Below are 18,420 nucleotides of genomic sequence, written 5' to 3' on the forward strand. Positions count from 1 at the left end.
AACTGTTTTCTTATATAAGAAACAAACAAGAGAAGCACCCAGCACAGTCCTTAGCTTAGCTAACAGTATTGACCATATAGATAATTATTAAAAAATCATAACTTACCCTCTGATTGCTCGAGGCCTCCAACAACGTGAGCTGCCCTGTGTGCTGACAAACAGAAACGCCCCATCTCATTGGCTGGCTCTAGCCAATAAACTGGCTTTGCTGCTCTTTTACTGGTATGTACATTACAGTAGAATTTATGATTTTTAACAAGAATCTCTTCAGAAACGAGTTTAAATAAACCCTAACTAATGAAATAATCGTGGGAAATTATTATTTTGCACCTCAGTCCTGTTGGCTGCTGGCATTGTTCATTGGTCAGGCATCAGCCAATCAAACAGCTTTACACCTGCCCCGCCCCTCGCTGCTCACGCCTCTGCATCTGCGAGTGCACAGATGAGTTCTGCTACAGAGATCGCGGGAGATGTGTAGCAAAAGTCAGAGTGCGGGAGATTTGTAGTTGTACTGACGAATCTGAGAGGTTGTGAGTGCCGACCTGGGGTTGTAGAGCGAAGATGCAGTCAAATTTGCCGTGCACACGTGTGTCTGTCACTTTGTATTTGTGAATGACATTTTACAAATACACAACTATTAATCTGCAACTTCCAATTTAAAACACAAGTGTGTTGATTGTTGTGTGTGTGTGTGCAAATCGAGGATTTCAGCTGTTCACATCAGAGCTGTAAGTGTACATTTCAACCTACACATACAAATATTATTATCACAAGTGCTCACATTTACATTTGCAAGCTCTCGAGTTTCGCAACTGATTTACCTTTATATTATCATCTGCTTATGTCATGTCAGTCAACATGAACTAAACTTGTAAATGCTGAATAGTCATTCCATATAAAACTAATAGTCCTCATTTCATTACCTGAGTCATTACATACAAAAATGTTGAACTAGTTGTCAAAATCTTGCAAGCTAATTTTATAAAAAATGTTTAAATCTTTATTTTACTGAAAATGTCTTCAGTTTCATGAATGATTTACAGACCTGTGTATGTATGTTGGTTCCAATATGTTCTGCAATATTGTTTACAGATGTGCACAGCTCTACCTAAAGAGAGTTTATGTTAGTTGTAAATAAGGGTGTGTTTGTTCATCTGCACAATGCCGTGAAAAAAATTAAAATTGTAAAAAGCAAATGCAGGAAAAAAATGTGAAACACATATTCAGTGTCTTGTACTCCGATACCTCACTAAATGCAGTGATGTCTCACTTTACTGTAGTTTTCAATTGGCTATTAGTACTATCTTTAGATTTTTTTTATGAAGTTTCACCAAAATATGACTTTTTTTGCATTGAAAAAATGTACAGAGTAAACTGACATAATGAAAACATGACTAAGCCATTTGACTATCTTGTTCATAAACAGTGGTGTCACTGACACTTTGATTGACATCAATACTTGGTTTTGAAGAATGAACTATCCATTTTGAGCATGTGATGCGCTTTTGCAGGTTATCATCTAGGTTTTGCAGTTTGTACTAATGGTTTTGAGAAATGCATTAACTGTTGTGCAGAAATGCACTGGTGTTGTGAGAAATGCACCAAAGCGACTGAGAAAAACTGCAATCAGGGGTTGCCACAGCGGGATGAACCGCCAACCAGCATATGTTTTACGCAGCAGATGCCCATCCAGCCGCAACCCAACACTGGGAAACATGGAAGTGTGTGCCAGCAACCAACATTCTTTAAAATATCTTATTTTGTGTTCTGTTCCACTATAGAAGTCAATGCATGCCAGCAAGTAACATTCTTCAAAATATCTTCTTTTCTCCTTCTCTTCTTCTATGGAAGTCATTGTGTGCCAGCAACTAACATTCTTCAAAATCTCTTTCTTTTTTCCTACTATAGAAGACAATGTGTGTCGGGGAAACTAACATTCTTCAAAATATCTTCTTTTGTTTTTTTCCTACTTTGGAAGTCAATCTGTGCTAGCAAGTAACATTCTTCAAAGTATCTTCTTTTTGTGTTCTGTTCCACTATGGAAATCAGTGCATGCCAGCAACTAACATTCTTCAAAGTATCTTCTTTTGTGTTCTTTCCTAGAAGGGAAGTCAATGCATTAAAAGAAACCAACATTCTTCAAAATATCTTATTTTTGTGTTCAACAGCAGAAACAGACTCAGAAAATTTTAAAGTAAACGTTTAGTTCACGTTTTAGGTGGACTATTCATTTAGACGCAGCACTTTTTCCCTCAAACTCTCAGAAATGTTTCAACAAACCCAAGCTGGATTGCTTTCAGCTTTACGTTCACGGCGACTCCCTCAGCAGTTGATGAAAATAAAATAAATGTTTTCAAAGTAAAGGAGTTCCGCCAATGACTTCTGCATTCGCTCAGTCTAAACGTCTCCAGTGAAAACCCCTTAGCTTGCAGTCTCTGCTCCTGCGAGAACTGCAGTGTTGTTTCCACCATGAAGATTAATCCATCAAAACCTGCTGTGGGTTCCCAGAATAACATCACTTAGTTATATGAAGCTATAAAGCGTTTCTAAATCACTCCCCGTTCTGTCCATAGGCTTGATTTATGGACACGAACACGCCGGAGTTTTAATGTCTGATGATTATGAACTACTTCCGCTTCAGAACACTGATGAAAGCGTCTTTTGGGACGTCGATGTTTCCAATGCGCCGCATTTTCTTCTTTCCCTCAGCCTGCTTCTTGAGTAGTTTCATTTTTCGGGTAATGTCACCGCCGTACTAGGAAATAAAGATAAACGAATCAGCAGTTCATCCAATAAAAAACAAAAAAGAAAGTCTGAGATCTTTAACGGTCCCGTGAAGAGCTTTGAAATGTGCATTTCTTTTAAATATTTTGTGTCAAAGGATACGTAAACTTTAACTCGACTTGCACTGCAAAACTAAACCCTCTTTCTGTACTTGCTCATTAAAGAATTCATAAACGTTTTGTTTCCTGTCGCCCAATAGTACACTGCAGTGTGTATGAGCAAAATGAATCTACCTACTATGGAGCGCAATATGTGCCATCAACCAACATTCTTCAAAATATCTTCTTTTTGTTTTGTTTTTTTCTTACTGTAGAAGTCAATCTGTGTCAGCAGTTAACATTCTTCAAAATATCTTCCTTTTGTGTTCTTTCCTACCATGGAAGTCAACGTGTGCCAGTAACCAACATTCTTCAAAATATCTTCTTTTTGTTTTGTTTTTTTCCTACTGTAGAAGTCAATCTGTGTCAGCAGTTAACATTCTTCAAAATATCTTCCTTTTGTGTTCTTTCCTACCATGGAAGTCAACGTGTGCCAGTAACCAACATTCTTCAAAATATCTTCTTTTTGTTTTGTTTTTTTCCTACTGTAGAAGTCAATCTGTGTCAGCAGTTAACATTCTTCAAAATATCTTCCTTTTGTGTTCTTTCCTACCATGGAAGTCAACGTGTGCCAGTAACCAACATTCTTCAAAATATCTTCTTCTTTTTTTTTTTTCTACTGTGGAAGTCAATCTGTGAGCGCAACTAACATTCTTTAAAGTATCTTTCTTTTTGTTTATTTTTTTTTCCTACTGAGGAAGTCAGTGTGTGTCAGTAACCAACATTCTTCAAATTATCTTTCTTTTGTGTTCTTTTGTAATATTGAAATCAATGCATGTCAGCAAAAAACATTCTTCAAAACATCTTTTTTTTCTATAGAAGTCTATATTTGCCAGCAGCTAACATTCTTCAAAATATCGTATTTTCATTTTTTTTCCTACTATAGAAGTCAATGCGTGCCAGCCAACATTCTGAGTACATCCGAATTCCATTCATACTTTTCACATTCATACTGTATAGAACGTACTTTACTAACGGCCGAGTATTACATTTAAATTCAAATGCAGTACCTACTGAGTAGTAGGCAGTTTCAGACGCAGCCAATGTGTCTGCAACTAACATTCTTCAAAATATATTATTTTTGTTTATTTTTCCTACTGTGGAAGTCAATCTGTGCCAGCAACTAACATTCTTCAAAATATTTTCATTTATTTATTTATTTATTTATTTATTGTTCTACTATGGAAGTCAGTTTGTGCTAGCAACTAATATTCTACATTCTTCTTCTTCTTAAAAAAAAAACAATAAAAAAATAATATAAATAAATTATAAAAATAAATCATATATATATATATATATATATATATATATATATATATATATATATATATATATATATATATATATATATATATATTTTTTTTTTTTTTTTTTTTTTTTTCTTTGATATGAGGAGATATACTCACACATTTTGCAAGAACATTCTTTCGGAAAGCTTTGATCCTAAATGAGGGAGACAGATTAAGAGGTGTATTAATTTTGACATTACTTTCTTGGTAATAATAAGTGTGCACAGAATATCACTTGCGTTTCTCGAGCGATGATCTTGCTGCCGATGGCGGCCTGCACTGCGATCTCAAACATTTGTCTGGGAATGGAATTGCTCAGTCTCTCACATATGGCTTTGCCCGAACTGTACGCTTTATCTCTGAAGATAAGGAGAAACCAGAGCCTGTGTCAATTATTACCAAACACACACACACACACACACACACACACACACACACACACACACACACACACACACACACACACACACACACACACACACACACACACACACACACACACACACTTATTCATTTTATTTTTAGCTTAGTCCCTTTATTAATCTGGGGTCGCCACAGCGGAATGAACCGGCATCTAATCCAGCATATGTTTTACACAGAGGATGCCCTTTCAGCTGCAACCCATCACTGGGAAATACCCACACATTCTCATTCACACACATACACTACGGACAATTTACCTTACCCAATTCACCTATACCACGTCTTTGGACTGTGGGGGAAACCAGAGCACGTGGAGAAAACCCACGCAATCACGGGGGAGAACATGCAAACTCGAACCAGCGACCTTCTTGCCTTGAGGCGAGAGTGCTACCCACTGCGTCGCCCCCCCAATATATATATACATATATATATATATATATATATATATATATATATATATATATATATATATATATGTGTGTGCATGGGCGACACGGTGGAGCAGTAGGTAGTGCTGTCGCCTCACAGCAAGAAGGTCGCTGGTTCGAGCTTTGGCTGGGTCAGCTAGCATTTCTGTGTGGAGTTTGCATGTTCTCCCCGTGTTCGCGTGGGTTTCCTCCGGGTGCTCCGGTTTCCCTCACAGTCCAAAGACATGGTGAATTTTGTTATCTAAATTGTCTGTAGTGTATGTATGTGAATGAGAATGTGTGGGTGTTTTCCAGTGATGGGTTGCGGCTGAAAGGGCATCCGCAGAGTAAAACATATCCTAGATAAGTTGGCGGGTCATTCCACTGTGGTGACCCCTGATTAATAAAGGGTCTAAGCCGAAAATAAAAGAAATTAATTGAATATTGGGGCCTCCTAATAATAGCCCCTACAGGGCATGGGCCCTTAGAATTGTCCTAAGTATAACCCGCACCCCCAGCGGCGCCCCTGGCTGAATTACCTCACTACATATACAATAAACTGTGATTGGACCGTATGAGGTCAAATAACTTACTTATGAACGATAACAGCGAGTTCCTCCACTGGTTGCCCGTTGAGTAGAAAGTCCATCTTAATCAAATCAGCGGCCTCATATCCAGCGTCCTCATAATCAAAACTAGAGTAAATAAGAGAGCGTGAAGTGAATGTGGTAAAGCATAATGCCATAAAGGAGATGTGCTCACCTGGCGTATCCTGATGACATGGACTTGAGCTGGTCATAAAAGTCCACCACAATCTCATTTAGAGGGAAAACGTACTTCATCATCACCCGGTGGTCATCAATGTAGACCATGTTCTTCTGAATGCCCCTGCGACCCTGAAATAAGGCAGAGAAGTGCATTGTGGGTCATTACAAAAGCAAAACTCCAAACAAACATGTCTACATTATTAGCCCCCCTGAATTATTAGCGCCCCTGTTTTTTTTTGTTCCCAATTTCTGTTTAATGAAGGGAAGATTGTTTCTGCACATTTCTGAGCATAATATTTAAAAAAAAAAATGATTTAATTTAATCTTCACCATGATGACAGTAATTCATATCTTACTTGATATTTTTCAAGACACTTCTATGCAGCTTAAAGTGACATTTAAAGGCTTAACTAGGTTAATTAGGTGAACGAGGCAGGTTAGGGCAAATAGGCAAGTTATTGTGTAATGATGGTTTGTTCTGTAGATTGTCGAGAGAAAGAAATAGCTTAAAGGGGCTAATAATTTTGTCCCAAAAATATAAAAAAAAAAATTAATAACTGCTTTTATTCTAGCTTAAATAAAACAAATGAGACTTTCTCCAGAAGAAAAAATATTATCAGACATACTGTGAAAATTTCATTGCTCTGTTAAAAATCATTTTGGAAAATATTAAAAAAAGAAAAAAAAAATCAAAAGGGGGCTAATAATTCTGACTTATATATATTAAATATATATATTTTATTTGCTTTTATTGTTTCAGAAAAATGTGATACATACAACCAAATACCAATCAAAAAACACCCGCCCCATGCCGCTATTAAAATAAAAAAAGAAAAAAATGTATTCTCATGCAAGGAAAGTAATACATAAACAAATAAATAGAAAATAAAAAATAAACTAGGGCGGCGCAGAGGGTAGCACGTTCGCCTCACAGCAAGAAGGTCGCTGGTTCGATCCTCGGCTCAGTTTGCGTTTATGTGTGGAGTTTGCATGTTCTCATGCTCGCGTGGGTTTCGTCCGGGTGCTCCGGTTTCCCCCACAGTCCAAAGACATGCGGTACATGTGAATTGGGTTGGCTAAATTGTCCATAGTGTATGAGTGTGTGTGTGAATGTGTGGATGTTTCCCAGAAATGGGTTGCGGCTGGATCCGCTGCATAAAAAAACTTGCTGGATAAGTTGGCGGTTCATTCCGCTGTGGCGACCCCAGATTAATAAAGGGACTAAGCCGACAAGAAAATGAATGAATGAATAATAAAAAATAAACTAAAATTATAATAAAAATGTAAATAAAAAGTGGGCGATTTTGTTAAAAATAAATAAATAAATAAACACCATTAAGACATTGACATTTCAACATATGCATTCCAATGAAAGTGAAAAATATATTAAAGTTAGTCATTACAAACACATATTAACACAGTCACATTGTTTGGGACTACTCAACGGTCAGTCCACTCTTATTTAAAAAATGAAGGAAGAAGTCCCAAATCTTGTAGAATGTGCAATTATTGTTAGATTAAATAAGTGAGCCTTTCCACTGCTATACATGAGGACATTTCCTTAAACCAGAGTGACAAAGATGGAGCATGAATAATTTTCCAGTGAATGGCAATCAGGCGCTTCGCATGCAGTAGACACAGACTTATAAACTTCTGTTCATATGACTTCGGCGATAAGGCAGGTGGGAAAAGACCAAGAATACAGATTTTAGAGCAAACAGGGATTTCTTTACCAGTAGTTTTGTGTTTGATATTTTGACAGATTTTACACCACAGATTTCATTTATTAAATGCCTCAGAGCAACAAGATGTGCTTCTGTGTGAAGATTGTGTTCAAAACCACTTAAATTACTAACTAGCAACATGATAAACATTCTAGATACATGCCAGCAACTTTTAAAGTCGCTTGGTGTGTATTAGAGCCTTTAGCAGTCATCCAGAAGGATCCCACCTGACACAGAGTCATGATCTTCCCAGTGAAGTCGTCCGGAGTGATGATGGTTCCCGTCACCATAGGCTCCAGATACTCCAGCACCTTCGACTTATCAGGGAACTGAGCAGGGTTGATGATGGTGATCACTTCCTCACCATATTCCTAAAAAACAAACACACTACTTAATCTGTTCTTCATTCTAAATGTTTAAGTGTGTGTTTACTGAGTCAGGCTCGACACTAAACGATATTCAAAAGTTACCCGGATAGTCAATTGTTTCTGGTAGAAATTTCAAGTGCAGTGCCCAGTTGCATAAAAAGACCTTCTTAAAGTAACACTTCCCTTTTTTGGAAATATGCTCACTTTATAAGTCAACCAAAGAGTTAAATATTTGAGTTTTACCGGCTCTGGTGGGAACACTTTTAGCTTAGCATAAATCAATAAATCGGATTAGACCATTAGCATCTCGCTCAAAGAAAAAAAAAAAAAAAAAAAGACTTGACAATTTTTCTATTTAAAGCTTGACTCTTCTCTAGAGTTAGATTTTTTGATGGAAATGCTAATGGTCTATCCTAATTCATTTATTTATGCTAAGCTAAGCTAAAAGTGCTCCCACTAACAGAAAATTAAAAGTTGGTATTTTCTAGGCTGATATATCTAGGAACTTTACTCTCATTCAGGCGTAGTAATCAAGGAAGTTTGCTGCAGTACCATGGCTGCAGCAGGGGCAATGATATTACACAGCGCTGTTACCAAGCTGGGGACCATTTTCAAGCACTGCAAAATATCATTGCACCTGAAGTTCCTTGATCATTACGCCAGAATAAAAGCTTTAGATTTTTGAGCGAGATGCTAACGGACTAATCCAATTCAATGTTTTATGCTAAGCTAAGATAATAGTGCTCCAACCAACAAAATATTGGGATTTTCTAGGCTGATATATCTAGGAACTATGCTCTTATTCTGGCTTAATAATCAAGGAAGTTTGCTGCAGTACCATGGCTGCAGCAGGGGCAATAATATTACGCAGCGCTGTTACCTAGCTCGGGACTATTTTCAAGTGCTGCAAAACATCATTACACCTGAAGTTCCTTGATCATTACGCCTTAATGAAAACTTTTTTTATTTGAATTTTTGAGTAAGATGCTAATGGTCTAATCCAATTCAATGTTTTATGCTAAGCTAAGCTAAACTAAAAAAGCTCCCACCAACAAAAAGTTGGTATTTTCTAGGCTGATATATCTAGAACCTATACTCTCATTCAGGCGTAGTAATCAAGAAAGTTTGCTGCAGTACTATGGCTGCAGCAAGGGCAATGATATTACACAGCGCTGTTACCTAGCTGGGGACCATTTTCAAGTACTGCAAAATATCATTGCACCTGAAGTTCCTTGATCATTACGCCAGAATAAAAACTTTAGATTTTTGAGCGAGATGCTAACGGTCTAATCCAATTCAATGTTTTATGCTAAGCTAAGATAAAAGTGCTCCAACCAACAAAATATTGGGATTTTCTAGGCTGATATATATAGGAACTATACTCTTATTCAGGCGTAATAATCAAGGAAGTTTGCAGCAGTACCATGGCTGCAGCAGGGACAATGATATTACACAGCGCTGTTACCAAGCTGTGGACCATTTTCATGTGCTGCAAAACATCATTACACCTGAAGTTCCTTGATCATTACGCCTTAATAAAAATACCTCCATAGTTTTTGTTTGTCCTACAATGGATGCCATTGATATCTTCTTTATTGTTCAACGGTTCTGGAACCACTTGAGTAAATAGTGAGAAAATTTGTCTTTCTGTATTTGAACTATTCCTTTTGGGGATTTTATGCAAGGAGGCAGAAATCTGTGCACATTTTAACGGCTAATATTACACACAATCAACAATACTGTGTGTTGGGTGAGGACTTGAAATTTTGGGTGTTTTGTTAGCACACAGTTTTACAGTTTCTTAGGCATTCTGGGATATTTATGCAGTGAGTTGCTACCCAAAGGATCTGTTTTTCAGCAAATTGCCACAGATTCTCACCTTTATGAGTTTGGCAGATGCCAGCACAGCCTTGTATGGTACAGTTGGTGCTGTTATTATGACAGATGCGTTGTACTCCTGCTCTAAACGCTGGTTAAACACCTCCATGTGCAGCAAACCCAGAAAACCCAGCCTGGGAGAGATAGATAGACAGACAGAGAGAAATGTATACCTTCATTTTACAAGTGAGAATCTCAAATGAGCTGTGGACTTAACTCTTGTATATTGTTAAAATGTACTACCCTTTCGTTATGTTCAGGATGAAAACATCCACTGAATTAAACTGTAGTATTGATTCAGATAAATATATTTACACATTTTTTTGTTTTGCATATACAGCTAAAGTCAGAATTATTTGCCTTCCTGTGATTTTTATTTATTTATTTATTTTTAAATATTTCCCAAATGATGTTTAACAGAACAAAGTATTTTTCACAGTATTTCCTATAATATTTTTCTTCTGGAGAAAGCCTTATTTGTTTTATTATGGCTAAAATGAAGGCAGTTTAAATATTATTGCCACAGCCATGTCACCCTGCAGCCCAAGACCGGTTACTCACTGAAGCTAAGCAGGGCTGAGCCTGGTCAGTACCTGGATGGGAGCCCACTAGGGAACACTGTTGTTGGAAGTGGTGTTAGTGAGGCCAGCAGGGGGCGCTCAACCTGTGGTCTGTGTGATTCCTAATGCCCCAGTAAAAGTGAAGGGGACACTACACTGTCAGTGGGCGCTGTCTTTCGGATGAGACGTTAAACCGAGGTCCTGACTCTCTGTGGTCATTAAAAATCCCATGGCACTTCTCGTGAAAGAGCAGGGGTGTAACCCCGGTGTCCTGGCCAAAGTCCCTCTATCGGCCCTCACAATCATGGCCTCCCAATCATCCCCTTCCACCGAATTAGCTCGATCACTGTCCCTCCACTCCACCAATAGCTGGTGTGTGGTGAGCGCACTGGCGCCGTTGTCCTGTGGCTGCCATCGCATCATCCAAGTGGATGCTGCACACTGGTGGTGGTGTGGAGAGACCCCCCCTCATGACTGTGAAGCGCTTTGGGTGTATGGCCATACACAATAAATGCGCTATATAAATACACATTACATTACATTAAAAACTATTTTAAGGTCAAAATTATTAGTCCTCTTAAGCAATATTTGTTTTCGATTGTCCACAGAAATTTTTACCCCAACTTGCCTAATTAACCTAGTCAAGCCATTATATCACACTTTAAGCTGAATACTAGTACCTTGAAAAATATCAATATTTAAATAATATGTACGCAGACGCAGAGAAAGTTGTGGCCAAATTAAGACCCAACAGCAACCCATAGAAGATGAAAACATTCCCCAAAATAACACAAGGGTTAAAACAATAGTTTAAACTGAAGCTGATCTGCCTGTGTTTGTGTACATACCTCCATCCGGCCCCCAGAGCCAGACTGCTGTCTTTCTGAATGCTCACGCTGGAATCATTGAGCGTCAGTTTCTCCAAAGCGCTGCGCAGGGCTGTATATTCAGACTGGTCCATGGGATACATGCCTAAAAGAGTTACACAACTCTACACTTAACTCACTGTAATTCTAACCCTTAACGTCCACATGAAATCAAAACTAGCCATATTGATTTTGTTAGCGTGCATTGCTAGTTTTGCGGTGAACAATTATCTGTGTATGTCATTATTAATAATAAAAAAAAGTTTGCTCTTGTAATCTTTAATTGAAATCTGAAAATGTACTTCCTGTCAGTTTCTCTCTGTGAGGAATAGGGCGTGGCTAACATACTTAACCACGCCCCCTGAAATGGTCGGTTTTAAAGGGCACCTATGGTAAAAAAATCTACTTTTTAAGCTGTTTGGACAGACATGTATTGAACATCCTATTGGGGTGATATAAACACACCCACTGCTTTTTTTTCAATTTAACAACATAAAAACAACCAATGGAGGAATGGACCGATTGGAGCGGTTTTCAGAACGACCGCAACTTGACGTAGGAGTGCGGTCAACCCCGCCCACCAATACTGATTGACAGGCTCGCATCACCTAATCCTCAGTTTGTCAATCCTCAGTGAGTCAAAGCGAAATCACTTGCTCTATTTTTAGATGTAAGGCTCATTGGGCTCAACACAAGATCAATATTCTCCACATTATCGCTCTAATCGGAATTATTAGTTGTACCTTTAGGTAGGTTTGCAAACATGTGTACTTTTCATTACGTCTACCTTAAACTTCAGCTGTTTGCATTTCTCACGTTCACAGAAGCTCCCCGTGATCTTAACTAGGTGCAGCTGAAAAAGTGCGAGCGCATTGCCTTATGTGCGCGTCTCTCCATTGGAAATAAAATAACAAACTTGCCTGCAGGTCGCACACCAGAAGCTCTGCTCTGCGTGGCGTGATGCTGACGCAGCGCCATGCATTTTGGAATTCTGGGCGTGGGTTTCTGTCGGGTTGTACTCTACGGCGCTTCAAGTCGACAGCTGGGCGCTGCGGACGACCGCCGACTTGGGGCGCCGTTGTGTGTGCCCTGATGGAAACCTGTGTTTAGAGTTCTAAAATGCGTGGCGCGATGATTCGGGACACTTCATGTTTCTGCCGCGCCACAGAGAGTGTCTGGTGTGCCGTGTAAGGGCTTAGAGCGGTGCATTCGGTGGCTCAGTCAAAGTTAATTCAGTGTGCGTGGTTATTAGTCTCGGTGTGCAACCTCGGCACTAGAAACTAGCACACAGTAGGGCTGTGCAATTATTCGCAATCGCAAAAAAAAAAAAAAAAAAAAAAATCGCAACTTAAGCACACGCAATTTGTAAATCGCAAAAGGCTGCAATGTTTATCTTTTAATTTATTTAGAATTTTATTCAGAATATGTTCTTGTGCGCATGATATTAATATGTTAACCAATCAGAGCTGATGTAGCGCACCGTGCAAATATAGCTATTATGTTAACCAGCTCACTCTGCGCATGATGAAGTTGAGTGGGAGAACCGAATAGGCGAGCAGGAGGAAAGAGCATCAAATATGGAAGCAGGTCAAAATAAAAATGATTTGGTGCCAAGGAGAAATTCAACGACAGTCATTTTGGAGTATTTTTGATTCAGGAGAGAGGATGTGTCACAGAGCAAGGCAATTTTTTTAGACATGTGAAATGATTATTCCAACAAAACGGAGCAATACTACAAATCTGATTCAACACTTAAAACAGTGTCATAAAAAACTGCATTAACAATGCATGTCGACAAAGTCCATCGAAACAAATAAAAGCACACATCAAAGCCAGTTCAAACAGACTAAACTAGTATCCATTGTTAAAGCATTTGCAAGCGCCGTGCCTTATGGGAAAGGGTCAAAACGGCACAAAGAAATTACTGACTCAATAGTTTTGTTACGCACTTCTTGTGCACCGAATGCATTTAGAATGTATGTAGCTTGTTTGAAAAAGCAAAAACAGTTGCCAAAATCGCAAATAAAATCGCAATCGCAATATTCGTTCGTAAAATCGCAATATTATTATTTTGTCCATATTGCACAGCTCTAGCACACAGTTGACTGTAAAACTAAACAAAGACACAAATGATTTTGTAGTCTGTGCTTGGTCTGTGTCCGAGTCGTACATGCACGGCTGAATGCTGATCCTCTCACTCCTGCTCCATCTCTCAGTCTGCCGGTCTGTTGCAAACAAAGAGCAGGGGAGCTCTTGGCTCCGCCCCCTTGTTACGTTGGACGGGAAGCCGAAACTAAATTCCAGGTGAAGCAACACGCCCCTAAAACAGTGAGCTGTGTACACACCCCCAACATGACACTTTTTAACACATTATAATAAAAACATTTGAACTGTTTTAAACAACCTAAACTGGCACACTCAGAAGAACCTTAATACTAATATTAAATCATAAAAAAGGGGTAAACTATGTGTCCTTTAACAAACAGAATTGATGAGGAGGGGGAGTCTGTTAGGATTGTAATTAATCTCCCCAAACCCTTTTCCTGAGCTTTCTGAATGAAATGCCTACTTTACTACATCCAATCAGCTCGCAGTAGAAAAAACAAGCCACGCCCACTGTTTTCTCATTTAATATTTAATTTCTCGAGGAACTGCATCACAATAAAAAAAAGATGGCAGCTTCTGGTTCATGTGGACTTCAAAGTCTGCATGAATCAGAAGTTGCTGAGGCCTTATTCCTGTATTTTCATGTACTTCCAACTAAAACTGAATAGTGAGAAGGGGGGCGGAGCTTTCTTTCTTCTACACATACTTACATTCTACGCAAACTAACAGTAAGAAGAGCGTGGTTAAGAAGCGTCAAAGTGACAATCAGAGAAGGAGTTAATCCAAAAGCAGAACCAAATGATCAAACTTAGATTAAAGATTACCAAATCAACCTCTTTTTCTTCAACTTGCACAGATTAATTGTTCACTTAACAAATAACAATGTGTGCTTGCAAAAATAAACACTATACTTTACTAGATTTAGTATAACCTGGGGTTGCTTCTAGAAACACACCTGCAAATACCATGGGTTTGGCTGGTTTGAACCCCGGCAGCGCCTCCACTGGCTGTTTATGGAGGTAAAGCGTGTCTCCGATCTGAGCCTCCTTCACTTCCTTCATCCCTGCGATCACATAACCCACCTGCCCAGCATACCTGAGGGCAAAGAGGTCAAAGGTTAAACTAGTGAAACTGACAGCTGTCTGAAACCTGAAAACCTCTTTCTTCTTAGGGTGTATACAAAACATTTAAAGGAACACTGCACTTTTTTGAAAATAGGCTCATTTTACAGCTCTCCTAGAGTTAAGCTGTTGAGTTTTACCATACTTGAATCCAGCCGACCTCTGTGTAATGGGAGCACTTTTTAGCTTAGCTTAGCATAAATCATTGAATCGGATTAGACCATTAGCATCTCGCACAAAATATTCCAACAAGGGTTTAAATAATTTTCCTATTTCAAGCGTGAAAAGTTGCTATTTTCTAGGCCCGTATGAATAGAAATTCTCATTGTGACATAATAATCAAGCAACTTTTATGCCATACCATGCCTGCAGCAGGGGCAATGATGTAATTTTTTAGTTTTTAACAGCAAAGGGTGCTCTACGCTATTTTTTAAACAGTAGAGGGAGTTTAAGGCTAGTTTTAACAGCAGAGGGCGCTCTAGGCTAGGTTAGACTAGTTTTTAACAGCAGAGGGTGCTCTTGGCTAGTTTAGGCTAGTTTTTAAACAGCAGAGGGTGTTCGAGGCTAGTTTAGGCTAGATTTTAGCAGCAAATTAAAAACTATGATAGTTTTTAAACAACAAAGGGCGCTCGAGGCTGGTTTTTAAACAGCAGAGGGGCCCTCTATGCTAGCTTGTGCTAGTTTCTTAACAGCAGCGGACGCTCTATGCTAGCAAAGGCTAGTTTTTAAACAGCAGAGGGTGCTCTATGCTAGCGTAGACTAGTTTTAAACAGCAGAGGGTGCTCTATGCTAGCGTGGGCTAATTTTTAACAGAAGAGGGTGCTCTATGCTAGTTCTTTAAACAGCAGAGAGCGTCTGGGGCTAGTTTTTAATAACAGAGTGTGCTTCAGGCTAGTTTAGAGTAGTTTTTAACAGCAGTGGGCATTCTAAGCTAGTTTTCAGCAGCACAGGGTGCTCTAAACTGGTCTAGGCTAGTTTTTTTTTACAGCAGGTGTTCTATGCTAGTTTAGACTAGTTTTTAACAGCAGGTGTTCTAGGCTAGTTTAGACTAGTTTTTTACAGCAGGTGTTCTAGGCTAGTTTAGACTAGTTTTTAACAGCAGGTGTTGTATGCTAGTTTAGGCTAGTTTTTGACAGCAGAGGGCCGTCTATGCTAGTTTTTAACAACAGAGGGTGTTCTAGGCTGGTTTAGGGTAGTTTTTAACAGCATAATGCACAGCCTAGAGTGCCTTATACTTATAAAAACTAGCCTAAACTAGCCCAGAGCACCCTGTACTGTTAAAAACAGTAGTCTAGGCTGATTTAGGCTAATGTTTAACAGCAGAAGGTACTCTATCTTAGTTTTACAGCAAAGTGTGTTCTAAGCTAGTTTTTAACAGCAGAGGGCGCTCTGGGCTAGTTTTTAACTGTACACTCATGCGACTTTAATGGAATACAAAAGCACTCTTCCCCGTGAGCATTTAAGTTGTTTTTTTGTAACAAGACTAGTGTAAACACAGCTCACTATAAACAATCTTGTAATTGCTCAAACCTAAATTGTAACTTTATAAGGATTATTTTAGGTTCAAGTGGTAGTTGTAAGGAAGTGGATGCAAGAAGAGTATGTTTGTAAACCATACAGCGCCATCTGCTGGTAAAAAAAAATGAGCTCAAATTAGCGCCGCATTTGGAAAATCTGTAATGGTCAGTGTAAGTGAGACTCTCACAGTGTTTCAGTGGAGGGTTGGTTGGGTCTCAGAATGCCCAACTCATTGGCTAGTCTTTAACAGCAGTGGACATTCTATGCTAGTGTAGGCTACTTTTATTAACAACAGAGGGCCTTTTAGGCTAGTTTAAAACAGAAGAGGGTGCTCAATGCTAGTTTTAAACAGTAATCTTAACTTTAATAGCGATTATTTTAGGTTAAAACGGTATTTGTGAGGAATTGGATGCAAGCAGAGTACGGCTGTTTGTAAAGAATGCAGTGCCATCTGCTGGCAAAAACTGAGCACAAAATAGTGCCGCATTTGGAAAATCTCCAATTTTTTTCCCCAAATGACTTTTCTCCACAGCTGTAATGGTCAGAGTAAGACTCTCACAGTGTTTCTGTGGGGTGTTGGTCGGGTCTCAGGATGCCCAGCTCATTGACCTCAAATGACTTTCCCAGGTGGGCAGAAACGATTCTGTCTCCTCTGGACACCCGTCCACCGAACAGAGCGATGTTGGCCACGACTCCTCTGTAATGGTCGAAGGTGGAGTCAAAGACAAGGCCTTTAAACGGATCCTCCACTCTCACTGCTGGACTGAAGAAGACAGAAACAAATCAACTTCGCGCCATCACAAAAACACACGACACTAAAACAACAAATGGCATTTTTCTCCGTGAATTAAAAATGATGTCCCTCGTGCGCAATGTTCAGAGCGTGCTTAAAATAGCAAAGTTATGAAGGAAGACGTTATGAAGGGAATGCAGCGGAGCCTGTTTAAAGAAACCACATGAAGATTTACCAAAACAAAGCTAAAAATTCCTGTAAAAATTCCCATCCTCTCATGATGACAAGTGCTTTACATATAGTCACATGACATAAACACACAGGCGGATATTTAAAACTTCATTTCAACAGTATAAAAGCCAAACGTTAAGAGGTGATATGCATGAATTGAATGAATAATTTAATAAATAAAGCCTGCTTTGTAGAACTTTTATGTTAACAGTACAATAAAATTAAATTGATATGTGGGCAACATGGTGGCTCAGTGGTTAGCACTGTCGCCTCACAGCAAGAAGGCCGTTGGTTCAAGTCTTGGCTGGGCTATTTGGCATTTCTGTGTGGAGTTTGCATGTTCTTCCCATGTAGGTGGGGGTTTCCTCAGGGTGCTCCGGTTTACCCCACAGTCCAAACAAATGCGCTATAGGTGGATTGATGAACTAAAATGCCCATAGTGTATGAGGGTGTATGGGTGTTTCCCAGTACAGGGTTGCAGCTGAAAGGGCATCTGCTGTGTAAAACATATGCTGGATAGGTTGGCTGTTCATTCCGCTGTGGTGACCCCAGATAAATCAAGGGACTAAGCTGCAAAAAAAAAAATGTGTGTATAAATAAAAATTGATGGTTATTTTGTTTGTGTTATCCATTACAGTTCAAAGACTTGGGGCCAATGTTAAATATTTTAATGATAGACATTATTATTTTTTATACAGCCAGAACAATTTAAATAATCAAAAATGACAGTAAAGACATTTATAAATTAAAATTAAAATAAGTACTGCTGTTTTTTTAACTCGCTGCTTTAAAAATAGGCAACACACCAACTCAGAATGTGCATTAATGTGTAATTAAATCATTTTTGTCCTTGAAAAGCGTTATGATTTTTTAGTCAAACATCAAATTGAACGGTTTTATGTAATTGGCATTACTGTATGCTGATGTTTCTTCTATAGTCAAGCATACCCCTTGCCAATTCAGACTTAAAGTTACTTTAATTCAACCAGCAAATGACTGGAAATGACACTCCCAAAAGATAATAAGGGAATGTTCAAGAGGCATCATTGTGGAAAATAAATATTTGTCAGCTCTTATTTACATTTGAACAATAAGTTGAATTAGTAGAAATGATTTCGGGCCTGACGGTATGCTTTTTTTTTTTTTTATGTGCATACGTGTATAGTTTTGCTAAATGGTTGTGGACAGTTAACTGAAATTACATTTGTATTATAATATTGTAAATGTTATTAGCTTTACGTTTGCAATGAATTTAGCCTTTGATGCTGAAATGGCTTTAAAAAAACAATTACTATACATACTAATAATATAAATAGTGTGATATAATGTTATGAAGGCAGAGATGATCTTATCCGCTAACAAACAGTGACCTCTTGTGGAGAAAAGTGATAGTGATACTCACGGAGGAATCCGCTTGACCACCTCTTGGAGAACTTGCTCCACATTTGTACCCAGTTTTGCAGAAATCTAAATAAATAAATAAAAATGTATGAAAATCTTAAAGAATAGAGATATCTGCATTTCAAAAACAGCAAGTAAAGGGGTCT

At 38.6% G+C, this 18,420-nt stretch overlaps 1 protein-coding gene across 5 annotated transcripts in view; it reads right to left on the reverse strand.

The window, feature by feature from the left end:
- Window positions 1–2,137: 2,137 nt before the first annotated feature.
- The window catches only part of guf1 (GTP binding elongation factor GUF1), a 365,280-nt gene continuing 348,997 nt past the window's right edge, over window positions 2,138–18,420 (reverse strand). The window contains exons 7-17 of one of the 5 annotated variants that reach the window (XM_073922460.1): window positions 18,276–18,340; window positions 16,469–16,606; window positions 14,226–14,365; window positions 11,147–11,270; window positions 9,740–9,872; window positions 7,720–7,863; window positions 5,764–5,897; window positions 5,595–5,696; window positions 4,411–4,530; window positions 4,289–4,325; window positions 2,138–2,755 (exon numbers count right to left, since the gene is read on the reverse strand). In XM_073922460.1, the coding sequence (XP_073778561.1) occupies window positions 2,627–2,755; window positions 4,289–4,325; window positions 4,411–4,530; window positions 5,595–5,696; window positions 5,764–5,897; window positions 7,720–7,863; window positions 9,740–9,872; window positions 11,147–11,270; window positions 14,226–14,365; window positions 16,469–16,606; window positions 18,276–18,340 (1,266 nt within the window). In that variant the 3' untranslated portion in view covers window positions 2,138–2,626. Of the gene's footprint in view, window positions 2,756–4,288; window positions 4,326–4,410; window positions 4,555–5,594; window positions 5,697–5,763; window positions 5,898–7,719; window positions 7,864–9,739; window positions 9,873–11,146; window positions 11,271–14,225; window positions 14,366–16,468; window positions 16,697–18,275; window positions 18,341–18,420 lie in introns of all 5 variants that reach the window. The other 4 variants (XM_068213293.1, XM_009307691.4, XM_068213292.1 and 1 more) reach the window with 4 other exon arrangements.

Source organism: Danio rerio, chromosome 14 (genome assembly GCF_049306965.1).
Source record: "Danio rerio strain Tuebingen ecotype United States chromosome 14, GRCz12tu, whole genome shotgun sequence".
NCBI lineage: Eukaryota > Metazoa > Chordata > Actinopteri > Cypriniformes > Danionidae > Danio > Danio rerio.